Below are 13,652 nucleotides of genomic sequence, written 5' to 3' on the forward strand. Positions count from 1 at the left end.
AAGTTTTAAATTCAATGCAATATATATATATATATATATATATATGTATATGTATTTTAGGTAATAGTCGTCTGATAAGTACGTCTTCTTGGCGAGATGGACAAAAATTAGTAAAGAAGATTCTGGGACCTGCACCCAGAATGGAACAAAAGGAGCGAAGAACAGTATCAAGTGACAGAAGTGGAAGAGAAAGAACTACTAAATCTGGTGAGCAGCTGTAATTAAAATTGTAAGAAAAACAAAATTGTTGGGAAAAATGAATAAAAATTGTTTATATAAGAACTTAAACCAAACCCATTGCCGTCAAGTTGATTCTGACTCATAGCAACCCTGTAGGACAGAGTAGAACTGCCCCATAGGGTTTCCAAGGCTGTAAATCTTTCCAGAAGCAGACTACCACATCTTTCTCTCAAGGAGTGGCTGGTAGGTTCAAACCGCCGACCTTTCAGTTAGCAGCCAAGCACTTAACCACTGCGCCACCAAGGATCCTTTCTGTGTAAGTACTTAGTCCCAAACCAAAACGAAACCTGTTACTCTCGAGTTGATTCCAACTTATAGCGACCCTATAGGACAGAGCGAACTGCCCCGTAGGGTTTCCAAGGAGCAGCTGGTGAATTTGAACTACGACCATTTGGTTAACAGCCGTATCACATAACCACTGCGCCACCAGGGCTCGTATAACTACTTAGAGAAGGTGAAAATACTCTTTTGAGAATGGTATTTAGGGCTTTGCTTTGTTTTGTGAATATAGCTCAAAAAAGAAAAAATGTTCTATTGGGCTTGGCTGTGGATAATACCAGCGTATAGGTATTATGGTCATCTTTATTAAGAATTCTGTTTATGTTACATTAATAACAGCTGGTCATTATTGTGACTATAAAAGCATTATTTTAATCAAATGATATTAGAATTTTAGGGACCTTAAGAGAATGAAGTCCAGTGTGTCTCATTCAGATATTTACAAGGTTAGATTTTTGGTGTGTGGGTGTGTGTGTGTGTGTGTGTGACAGATTTACGAGACAGGCTTTGAGAGAGAAGTGATTTTTCTCAAGGGTATATAGTTTATGGGTGGTAAAATTACAATCTAGGATCCAGAATTCTTGAGTCTGAACCTTGAGTTCATTGCTTTTCTCTTTTTGAAGTATTTTAGATGTTATTTGAAATAACTAGTTACTTTTCATGAGCATTAATTTTTAGAAATGAAAGTATATAAATACCTACGGGGCAGGTTTCCGTTTCATCAGCAAAACTTGGCTCAAGTCATTTGAGTTTCTGGAATGGATTCAGTAAGAAATGCAATCACAACTGTAATCTGGCATGTAGAGGTTAATATACCATATTTTTCACAAATAAGGCACCCACATAAGTAATGCGCCCATAGCTTAGAATGTGCAGCATAGCTTATTTATGAAAATAGTGAGGGAGTGTTAGGCGCATTATTTGTGTAAAAATACAGTACACTTTATATTTGCTCCTCTTTAATCTAGCTTGTTAGTAAACTCACGGGCATTTGCAGTCACATCAATGGACATTTAGGTGATAAAACAGTATTCCATATGTTTAATTTTTTCTGTCATTTATTAGAGAGTTGTGGAGACTTCGCATTCATTCATTTATTCAACAAATAATTATCAAGTGCCTACTGTGTAGCAAGAACTTTCAGAAAAATTAATATTTTCATTGCCCTTATTATGATTTGGATTTTTCATATCCAGTCTGGTCTTTGCAAAGTTTTTAAAATTATAATTATTTTTAAGATTCTTGGGGTATTTTTTTCATATTCTAATTCTATATTATGATTTGGATTTTTCATATCCAGTCTGGTCTTTGCAAAGTTTTTAAAATTATAATTATTTTTAAGATTCTTAAGGTATTTTTTTCATATTCTAATTCTAATTAGGATACCTTTTAATAAAAGATAACTGATTTATTAATAACTTCTTTAGGTGAGTGGGTAAGGAGTAGGTAAATATGTTCATCAACCATAAGATCTGTCCTTATTTCAGAAATGTTAAAAGATACATTAAAAAAAAAAGTCAAGTAGTTTTTCAAAGGATTGAGATTCTTCTCTTACTGCTAAAAAAGGAGCTTTTTTGTTCCTTCTATAATGCTCTTGGGAAGACTTGAGTCGTAGGAGATTTGAATTTGAGTTTAAGATAAAGTGAAATTCCATAATTTTCTCCTTAGTATAATAAACCTTAGGAATGACTATAGCATTTTAATGTATCATTAACAGTTCATGCTTTGCAGGGAGTCACATTGGAAGAGCAGAATCTGATCCCAGGTTGGATGTTTCACATAGACGTCTTCCACAAAGCTCAGAACGTTCGAGAAGTAGAGCTCGGTCTGAAAATAATATAAAGAAATTAGCTCCATCTCTTCTGGATAATAAACAAGAGGAAGATACTGCCTTAAATAAGGACTTTTTACCTGTTGAAATTCGTGGAATTCTTGATGACCTGCAGCTGGATTCTGTATCGCAGACTGCAAGGCAGGAGACTGGAGAGCTACAGAATCAGAAGTTATCAGCACCAGTCCAAGCTCCTAGGAGTCATAGCCCAGTAAAAAGAAAACCTGACAAAACAACAGCTAATGAAGATCCCCCTGTTATTTCCAAAAAGCGCCATTATGACACAGATGAGGTACGACAGTACATTGTTAGACAGCAGGAGGAGAGGAAGAGGAAACAAAATGAAGAGAAGAAGGCTCAAAAGGAGGCCACTGAACAGAAGAATAAGCGATTACAGGAACTGTACCGGAAACAGAAAGAAGCCTTTACTAAAGTAAAAAATGTGCCTCCTTCTGAGCCGTCAGCAACTAGGCGACTACAGGAAACTTATTCCAAATTGTTATTAGAAAAGACCTTCCTTGAAGAGCCATCACAACAACAGCATGCTACACAGGAAACACAGGTAATAGTAGGGACAGAAATACAAAGTGGAGTAATTCATGGTTAAGAAAAGCTTCTTTGCCATACTATTTAAAAGTTACCCACCATTCCTAATATTCAGGGAGTACTTACACAGTATTTGTAATAATGATGACCTTTCATGAAATGTATTGTATGTGAAGAGTAATGTGGTGAAATATAATGGAAAGTAAGAGCTGAGTGAATTTCCGAGAGTGATTATCACTGATCTCTGTTCATTGTGTCATTGCTGTGAGTTATATCCCTGTCTAGTTTTCATCATAAAAAAAAACAAAAAAAAACAAAGCCTGTTGCCACTGAGTCAATTCTGACTCATAGCGACCCTATAGGACAGAGTAGAACTGCCCCATTGGGTTTGTAAGGAGCAACTGGTTTCAACCTCCCAACCTTTTGGTTAGCAGCCAAACTCTTAACCACTGTGCCACCAGGGCTCAATTTTCATCCTAGTACTGAGCAAATAAAGTTAGAGTATATAAATGAAAAACTTACTTTTGTGATCTCTGCTGAAATTAGAGAATATCCTAGTTTAGTGTGATAATTTTATTAATATTGCTGATGTTTTTAAGCTTAATGACATTGAGTACTTACCATGTGCCACATAACTGTTAGGCTGAAGCTTCAGTAAACCCTCACAACCCTGAGAAGGTGGATACTACTATTATCTTCATCTATCAGGTAAAAATGAGGGTTAGAAATGTTGGTACTTCCTCTAAATTACACAGTTAATATTAGCTGCTCTTACTACAGTTCAGATGCAGTTTTCCTGTTAATTCTCATGGCTATTTTTAAGACAAGCTAAATTTGAGTTGGTTTTATTTAAGGGAAAAAAAATCCTATGTTTTATAGTCTTTGTAAAGCTGAAGTGATTTAATGTTTACTTTATGTGTGCTCTAAATATATTTTTGTGATGGGAGTCAGATAAATCTGATGTCCTTTTCTCTTAGGCCAGACCGGGGTATCAGCCATCTGGAGAATCTGACAAAGAAAACAAAGTGCAGGAACGTCCCCCAAGTGCATCTTCCAGCAGTGACATGTCTCTGTCAGAACCTTCACAGCCTCTTGCAAGGTAAAAAGGGAAGAATGAAAGATGACTGAGGTTCGTTCTTCCCATGAAATTTAGTATGTTGTTATTAGCTGCCATTGAGTCGACTCTGACTCGTGGCAGCCTCATATACAACAGCATGAACCATTGCCTGGTCCTGCCTTATCCTCAGAATCTCCAGCACGTTCAAGTTCATTGTTGCTGCTGTGGTGCCGATTCATCTTACTGAAGATCTCCTACATCCTTCTTGGCCCTCTACTTCACTGAACATGGCATCCTCTTCTAGTGATTATTCTGATGTGTCCAAAGCAAGCGAGTCAGACAGTGTTCTGTTGTGATACATAAGGAGGTTTTCATTGGCTAATTTTCAGAAGTAGATCGCTGGGCTTTTCTTTCTAGTCTGTCTTAATCTGGAAGCTCCAATGAAACTTGTCCACCATGGGTGACCCTGCTGGTATTTGAAATACTGGTGGTATAGCCTCTAGCATTGTGGTAACACACGAGTCACCACAATACGACAAACTGACAAACAGGTGGTAGAAATTTAATATAGTGGTCTTAAGATGCCTGGTGAATTTTGTTGACTGACCTTTGGTGTGAACAAGAGGGCAGAAAGAGGTTTACTTAGAAACTAGTATTTTCTGATGGATACTGAAGCATGGTATATATCTGTACTTGTCTCCTGCCCTACTCTACTTGTACAAATTTTCCCTGTCCTTCAATGTCCAGTGTAAATATCAGTTCCTCTGGGAGTTACCTATAGTTGGAAGCACTCTTGAGTTCTCTGAACTAAGTACCCAATAATAGTTTATTGGATAAATTAATCACAGTGAAATTAATATTTTAAAGTGTTTGTGGTCAGTAATTTTCAAAAGATATTTATATATCAATTACTATTCAAAATTTCTTCGTATGACTCATACCAGTTTATCCACCTTACCTTTCAAGAACTGTATTTGGATACACATGTGAACACATAAAGAAGGACTAGGAACTGATTTGATTTGCTTTCATGTTGAGGATGTGGAAGACCTTATCTTAGTTATTTAAAAAGTTATTTTATAAAATATTTATTTAAAATATCTTGAAGTATTTTTTGTTGTTTTAATATATTGTTTACAATAAAGTAAAAAAATAACTATTTGAGCATGGAAGTTAAGGTGATTTTGACATTACATGTTTATAGATTATACTTAGCAGTTACCATTTTGGAAAAGAAAAAGATTTTGAAAGTCTTCTTTGAGTATGTACAAATAGAAATCAAATCACCTTCCAGTTTTGGGTTAATACACATGGTCCTCTTTGTGCCACCCTCCTCCCCCCCTCCAAGAGAACACAGCTATGCCTTGTTTAACGTCAGCAATATGTTCTGTGAAATAGGACATTATGTGATTTGGATGTTGTGCAAACACCATATTATATACAGGAGAGAGGCACACAGGACAGTCACCGGGTGGCCCAGGACTGCTCCACCACTGCCCTGAGAAAGGTCTGCTTGAAATCTTTGGCCCTGTCACCGCAGGTTCTCCGTGGTCACCACCAGGTCTCTGAGACCCGTGCCCGGCCCCACCTCCCCACCCATGGTGGTGTATTCGCCATTCAGCCACTGGCTACCATCCCTTCCTTCTTCCCTGCCTGCCTTCCTCACCCCACCTGATGGGCTTTTAACTTTTCTAGCCCCTCCTTGTCCCTCCTTCACCTGCTCCTCCACCTCAGCCTCCTTTTCTGGCCACCTTTCTTGCTTCTCCTCCCCGCTGCTGGCACAGCCCAGACCTCTCGGCAGTAGCCACCACAGGAGAAGCTGTAGCCTCAGGCTCAGGCGTCACACGCAGCCCGGGCTGAGTGGGGCAGTGGCCTTGGTGCATGCAGCATCTTCCTCAGTGACTCTGGAGGTGTCTGCACAGTCACTGCGTGAGGCAGGTGTGTTGTGACAGGCAGTCTCAGATGGATGCAGGATCCCCCTCTCTCTGCTGACTCAGGTTGGGGTCAGAAGAGGACCTAGAGAGCGAGTAAGAGACAGATCGGATCTTCATACTTAGCAAAGTATGTCTACTATGTCCCGTTCTCAGATAGGGATTTCTGAACTTTATAAAGTTATGGGACCACGGACATACATGCAGTCAGACGTTGCCTGAATGGTCATTAAGCGACACATAATAATATTGATAAAAATAGTTGACATTTATGGAGTGTTCATTAGGTTCTAGGCACTGATCTAAGTGCTTTGCATGTATTATCTTATTATAATTTAACCTTTATTCCTTGAGTTAAGGAGCCCTGGTGGCACAACTGTTAAGCACTTGGCTACTGACTAAAAGGTAAGAGGTTCGAACCCACCAGTGGCTCTGTGGGAGAAAGGCCTGGAAGTCTGCTCCCATAAAGAATGCAGCCTAGAAAAAACTGTGGGGCAGTTCTGCTCTGTCACATGGGGTTGCTCTGAGTTGGTATTGACTTTTGACAGCACTCAACAATAACAAGAACAATTTCTTGAGTTAAGCACTACTGTTATGCCTGTTTTATGGAAGAATTAAAAGGTATCTAGAATTTAAGTAACCTTCTCAAAAGTCAGAATGTTAGTGATGGAGACAGGTTTAAACTAGGCAATTAGACTTCCGAAGCCTGTACTTCTGTTACACATACTGCCTTCCAATAAGTGAAGTGTTTTATATGATTAGCTTAAGGTTGTAAACATATTTCAAACTGTAAGCGTAAATAAATTTAAAAAATTTTTTTGAATTTGAATACCTCGAGGTAGGGTGCTCCTATCCAGTTCATCTCAGCCTCTTCACTGTTGTCAGACATACTCTGCTGGCGACAAGTTTGTAATCTTTACCTTTTTATGAGTTTCCTACCCAATTTAAAAAACAAAACCAAACACAAATCTGTTACTAGACCTTACTACCTGGCTCCAGTTCGTCTCCCTTCTTTTAATATCAAAATTCTTTGACTTGTGATGTCTAACATGTTGCCTCTAATTTCTATCTCCCCATTTTTTAACTTCTCCAGTCCTATTAATAGGTTTAACATATCTCAGTTACTTCGTGCTTAAAAGCATGACATTTCTTTTCTTTGCCCCACGTATACTGTCATTCTGTTTTAGCTGCTTCCTTATCCACACCCTATTGAATTTTATATATCTTTGTTTTAGAACTTACGAAATTGTATTTTATATTTATTTGTTTATTGTTTATTTTTATATTACTCCATCATCCCTACTAGATACTGAGATTTTGAAGTGTAAGAATTACATCAACTCCATTAAGTCTTTACATCTTTGTCTTCTATCCCTCTATCAGGAGTCCCTGGGTGGCCAACTACTAATTGAAAGGTTGGCAGTTCAAATCTACCCAGAGACACCTTGGAAGAGGGGCTGGCTGATCTGCTTCCGAAAGGTCCCAGGAAACCCAGTGAAGCAGTTATATTCTGCAAACTTAGGGTCACCATGAGTCAGAATCAACTTGATGACAACTAACAACAACAACTATCCTTCTACCATCAACATAGTGCCTGCCGCATTATTGGAATTCTAAATAGTTCAGTTGAAAGCTTTTTGTATTTTTACTTATCAGTATCTTTTTTTTTTTTTAACATTTTCTTGTGCTTTAGGTGAAAGTTTACACTGCAAATTGTTTCCCATTCAACAATTAATACACAGATTATTTCATAATATTGGTTATTGTCACCGCAATATGTCAGCACTCTCCCCATTTCCACCTTGGCTTCCCCATTTCCATCTTTCCAGTTTCCCTGTCCCTCTTTGCCTTCTCATCTTTTGCTTTTGGCCAGATGTTGCCTGTTTGGCCTCATGTAGTTGATTGTTCTAAGGAATACATTCTTCACGGGTGTTGTTTATTTTATAGGTCAATGCATTATTTGGCTGAAAGGTGATCTCTGGGAGTGGCTTTAGTACCAGGTTAAAAGGGTGTTTTAGGGTGATAATCTTGAGGTTCCTCCAGTCTCTATTATCCCGGTAAGTCTGGTCTTTTTTAAGAATTTGAGTTTTGTTCTACATTTTTCTCCATTCTAACTGGGACCTTCTATTGTGTCCCTGGTTAAGGTGCTTGGTACCATATAGTTCTTCTGGTCTCTGGTTAGAGGAGGCCGTGATTCCTGTGGGCCATTAGTCCTGTGGACTAATTGCTTCCTTGAGTCTTTGGTTTCTTTCACTCTCCTTTGCTCCAGATGGGAAGGGACCAGTAATTGTATCTTAGATGGCCACTCACAAGCTTTTAAGACCCCAGACACTACTCATCACACTAAGATGTGTAAAACATTATCTTTATGTACTATGTTATGCTAGTTGAGCTACATGTCTCCCGAGATGTTTGTCCGTAGCCTTTATTTATTGCATAGTATTCCATTGTGTATATGTACCACAAACTTCGGGAGTGACTTCAGTACTGAGTTAAAAGGGTGTCGGGGACCATGCTCTCAGGGTATCTCCACTGTCATACTAATAAGTCTGGTCTATTTTTGTGGATTTGGATTTTGTTCTACATTTTTCTCTTGCTCTGTCTGGGACCCTCTATTGTGATCCCTTTCGGAACAGTCAGTGGTGATAGTCAGGCACTGTCTAGTTGTTCTGGGCTCAGTCTGGTGAAGGACGTGGTAGTTGTGGTCCATTAGTCCTTTAGACTAATCTTTCTCTTGTATATTTGGTTTTCTTCATTCTCTTTTGCTCCAGCTGGGATGGGACCAGTAGATGCACTCACAGGCTTTTAAGACTTAAGGTGCTACTCACTCAGTTAGATGTGGAACATTTTCTATATAAACTGTGTTATGCCAATTAACCTAAATGTCCCCTGAGACCATGGTCCCCAACCCTCACCCCATTAACTCGATCTGTCAGGGAGTTTGGATGTGTCTGTGAAGCTTCTATGACTGCCTTGGTCAGGTTGTGCTCACTTCCCTGGTATTGTGTATTGTCTTACCCTTCACCAAAGTTACCATTTATGTACTATCTAGTTAGTATTTTTACCTCCACATTTTTCCCCTCCCTCGTAACCATCAAAGATTAGTTTCTTTCTGTGTATAAACCTTTTCTTGAGTTTTTAGAATAGTGCTCTCAAACAGTATTCATCCTTTTGTGATTGACTTATTTCTCTCAGTATAATGCCCTCCAGATTCATTAGTGCTGTGAGACGTTTCGCAGATTCATCATTGTTCTTTATCGTTGCATAGTATTCCATTGTGTGTATGTATCATAGTTTGTTTATCCACTCATCTGTTGATGGGCATTTAGGTTGTTTCCATCTTTTTGCTATTGTGAATAATGCTGCAGTGAACACAGGCTTGCGTATGTCTGTGAGACGGCTCTCGTTTCTCTGGGATATATTCCAAGGAGTCGGATTTCTGGATCGTATGGTATTTCTGCTTCTAGCTTTTTAAGGAGGTGCCATATTGTTTTCCTAAGTGGTTGTACCATTTTACATTCCCACCAGCAGTGCATAAGAGTTCTAGTCTCCCTGCAGCCTATCCAGCATTTATTATCTTCAGTGTTTTTGATTAGTGCCAGTAATGTCGGGGTGAGATGGTATCTCACTGTAGTTTTGATTTGCATTTCTCTAATGGCTAGCAATCGAGAGCATTTCCTCATGTGTTAGCCACCCGTGCTGCCTTTTATTCTTGCATACCTCCCTCTCTATCTTCATTTGCCTTGGTCACATTGTGCTGACTTCCCCCGTATTATGTATTGCCTTTCCCTTCAACAAAATTAACAAGTGTCTTCTATCTAGTAAGTGATTCTCCCTCCCTCCTCTTCGCATTCCAGGTAACCATCATAGAATATTGCTTTCTGTGTGTAAGTGTATTCTTAATTTTTTTTATAAAAGTGATATCATACAGTATTTGTCTTTTCATGATTGATTTTTTTACTCAGCATAATGTCCCCCAGATTCATCCATGTTATAAGGTATTTTGTGGACTCATCATTATTCTTTATCATTGACTAGTATTCCATTGCATGTATGTACCACAATTTGTTTATCCATCCATCTGTTGCTGGATACTTAGGTTGTTTACATATTTTTGCTGTTGTGTATAATGCTTCACTCACATGAGTGTGCATATGTCTATTTGTGTCACTGCTGTTATTTCTCTAGGATATACACCTGGTCATGGGATTGCTAGATTGTGTAGTATTTCTATTTCTAGCATTTTAAGGAGGTGCTATATCGTTTGCTTTCTTGTGGAATTTCTGCAATTTTCTATGTGTAGGCACCTGTCATTTGTGAGTAGTGATAGTTTTACTTCTTTCTTACCAGTTTGGATACGCTTTGTTGCCCTTCCTTGCCTTACAGCTCTGGCTGGGACTTCTAGTACAATATAGAGTAACAGTGGTGATAATGGGCATCCTTGTTTCTTCCCATTTTCAAGCGGAATGCATTCAGTCTCTCTCCATTGAGAGTAATGTGGGCTCTTGGTTTTGTATATATGCCCTTAATTATGCTGAGGAATTTTCCTTCTCTTCCTATTTTGCTGAGAGTTTTTTTTATCAGGAAAGAGTGTTGGATTTTATCACATGCCTGTTCTGCATCAATTGAAATGATCATGTGCTTCTTTTCCTTTGCTTTATTGATATTGTGAATTACGTTGATTTTCTAATGTTGAACCACCCTTATATCCCTGGTGCAAATCCCACGTGATTGTGATGTATTATTATTATTTGACTTTGTTGAGAATTTTTGCATCTATATTCATGAGAGATATTGGTCTCTAATTTTTTTTTTTTTATGGTATCTTTGCCTGCGTTTGGTGTTAGGGTTGTGCTGGTTTCATAGAATGATTTAGGGAGTATTCATTCCTTTTCTATGTTCTGGGATACTTTGAGTTGAACTGGTATCAACTCTTCTCTGAGTGGTAGAACTCTCCAATGAAGCCATCTAGCCCAGGGCGTTTTTTGTTTTTGTTGGGAGTTTACTTACGACATCTTCAGTTTCTTCTTTTGTTATGAGTCTATTTAGGTTTTCTACCTCTGCTTGAGTTAATTTAGGTAGATAATGTGTTTCTAGAAATTTGTCCATTTCTTCTAAGTTTGCAGATTTGTTGGAGTACAGTTTTTCATAATATTCTGTACTAATACTCTTTATCTCTTTTAGTTCTGTTGTAATATCACCCATTTCATTATTTTGTATATTTTCGTCTTCTCATTTTTTTCCTTTGTCACTTTGTCCAGTAGTTTATCAGTTTTATTAATTCTCTCAAGGACCCAACTTCTAGTTTTGTTGATTCTACTCGACGGCACTGGGTTTTGGGTTATTTTCTATTTCATTTATTTTTGCTCTGATGTTTATTATTTCTTCTGGTAACTGTGGACTTCTTTTGTTGTTCCTTTTCTATTTATTCAAGTCGTCAGATTAATTTATTGATTTTCGGTCTTTCTTCTTTTTTGTTGTATGTATTTATTGCTGTAAGTTTTCCACTGAGTGCTGCTTTTGCTGTGTCCCAGAGGTTTTGTTATGTTGTGTTTTCATTCTCATTTGGTTCTAAGAATTTTTTAAGTTCATTTTTAATTCCTCCTATGACCAAGTAGTTTTTAAGTAAAGTGTTACTCAGTTTCCATGAATTTAATTTTTTTTCTTGCTTTTTCTGTTATTGATTTCTTGTTTCATAGCATTACGGTCACAGAAGATGCTTTGTATTGTGTTGATGTTTTTTTAATTTATCGAGGCTTGCTTCGTGGCCTGTAATATGGTCTTTCCTGGAAAATGATCCGTGTCTGTTGGAGAAGAATGTGTATGTGCTGCTGTTGGGTGTTCTGTGGTCTGTGTATGATCTGTGAGGTCAAGTTGATTGATTATGTTATTTAGATCTTCTGTATCTTTATTGAGTTTCTTTCTAGTTGTTCTGTCCATCATTGAAAGTTGTTTGCTAAAGTCCCTACTATTATTGTAGAAGTGTGTGTTTCTCTTTTCAACCCTGTTAGTGTTTGTTTTATATATTATTGAGCTTTGTCATTGTCTGCATAAAAAATTCTAAACCCGTTGCCGTTGAGTCAATTCTGACTCATAGCAACCCTGTAAGACAGAGTAGAACTGCCCCATAGTGTTTCCAAGGAATGGTTGGTGGATTCGAACTGCCAGCCTTTTGATTACCACCCAAATGCTTAACCACTGTGGCACCAGGACTCCATTGGGTAGATAGATATTTATTATTGTTATTTCTTCTTGGTGGATTGACCCTTTAATCATTATATAATGCCCTTGTCTTTTATAATGGATTTTGATTTAAAGTCTGTTTTATCTGAAATTAATATTGCTAGTCCTGCTCTTTTTTGGATACTGTTTCCTTGATATGTTTTTTTCCCATCCTTTGGTTTTTAACTTGTTTGTCTTTGTGTCTAAGTTGTGTTTCTTGTAGGCAACATATTGGTGGGTCACATTTTGGTTTTTTTTTTTTTGGTCCATTCAGCCACACTCTCTTGGCTGATGTATTTAATCCATTTACAATTCAGTGTGATTATTGGTGGGTTTGGATTCATTGCTGTCATTTTGTCATAGTTTTTTTGTGCTGTTAATGGTCTCTTTGTTCCTCTTAATTTTCTGTGCTGAGTTCTTTGTGTATATGGATTTTCTTTTCCTATCAGTTGCTGCTGTTTTTGTGTTTACTGAGTCTTTTTGCTTTTTTTTTTGATGAGTAAGTATATTACTTCTCTTTGTGGCTACCATGAAGTTTACATTCATTCTCTTAAAATTAAAACAGTCTTATATCTTGAAATCACCTTGACTTCTTTGCCATATGGAGGTTATAAAGCTACATCGTTTATTCCCCTTTCTATTTTTTAGTTGTCGCTTACAGCTTAATTTTTCTGGTTCTGTAGTCAGTTTTTTTTAGCTTCATTTTTCTTTTGGAAAGTCTTTATCTCAGTGATGATGTCATGTGTCTTTATCTCATGTTGTTGTCTGATGTCATTGGCTCTCTATCCAAAGGCCTCCCTTTAATATTTCTTCCAAGGCTGGTATGGTTCTCACAAATTCCCTTAGTTTCTGTTTATCTGGCAGTGCCTTAGTTTCACTATCATTTTTGAAAGACAATTTGCCGGCTATATGATTGTTGGTTGGCAGTTTTTTCCTTCAGGATTTTATGTATGTCAACTCATTGTCTTCTTTCCTGTATGGTTTCTAAGGAGAAACCAGCACTTAGTCACTCGTGCCCCTTTGTAAGTGATATTTTGTTTTACACAAACTGCTTTCAGAAATTTTTTTTGGTCTTTTTTGGAAATTTTGATTATGATATATTTTGGTGTTTTTTTGGGGGGAGGGGCGGTGGGGAGGTCTATCCTGTATGGGGTTTGTTGAGCTTCTTGGATAGTAACCTTCTCGTCTTTCATGATCTTTGAGAATTTTTCAGTATATCTCTAGAAATTCTTTCTCTACTTTTCTTTTTTTCCTCCTCTTCTGAAATTCCTATTAACACGTAAATTATTCGTCCTGATGGTGTCCCACATAACTTTTTGGCTTTTTAAATTTTTTCTTTCTTCTTTTTTCTGATTGTTCCTCAAACAAGTTTAGTATCAAGGGATTTTTCCTCTATTCCATTGATTCTTTCTTGTATTGAATCAGTTCTACTTGTGTCCTACCGTTGAGTTGTCCATTTGTGCTATTTCATTGTTCACCTTCTGAATTTCTAGTTTTTGTTTTTGTATGGTTTCTAATGTCTTCAGTCTGTCATTTTGTACTTGTA

At 37.5% G+C, this 13,652-nt stretch overlaps 1 protein-coding gene across 2 annotated transcripts in view; it reads left to right on the top strand.

Annotated features, from left to right (window-relative positions):
* Window positions 1–13,652, top strand: part of CEP350 (centrosomal protein 350) — a 195,098-nt gene that overhangs the window by 65,703 nt on the left and 115,743 nt on the right. For both annotated transcript variants that reach the window (XM_049868382.1, XM_049868383.1), the window contains exons 9-11: window positions 61–207; window positions 2,251–2,912; window positions 3,874–3,995. In XM_049868382.1, coding sequence (XP_049724339.1) covers window positions 61–207; window positions 2,251–2,912; window positions 3,874–3,995 — 931 coding nt within the window. The remainder of the gene's footprint in view (window positions 1–60; window positions 208–2,250; window positions 2,913–3,873; window positions 3,996–13,652) is intronic.

Source organism: Elephas maximus, chromosome 24, assembly GCF_024166365.1.
Source record: "Elephas maximus indicus isolate mEleMax1 chromosome 24, mEleMax1 primary haplotype, whole genome shotgun sequence".
Lineage (NCBI taxonomy): Eukaryota > Metazoa > Chordata > Mammalia > Proboscidea > Elephantidae > Elephas > Elephas maximus.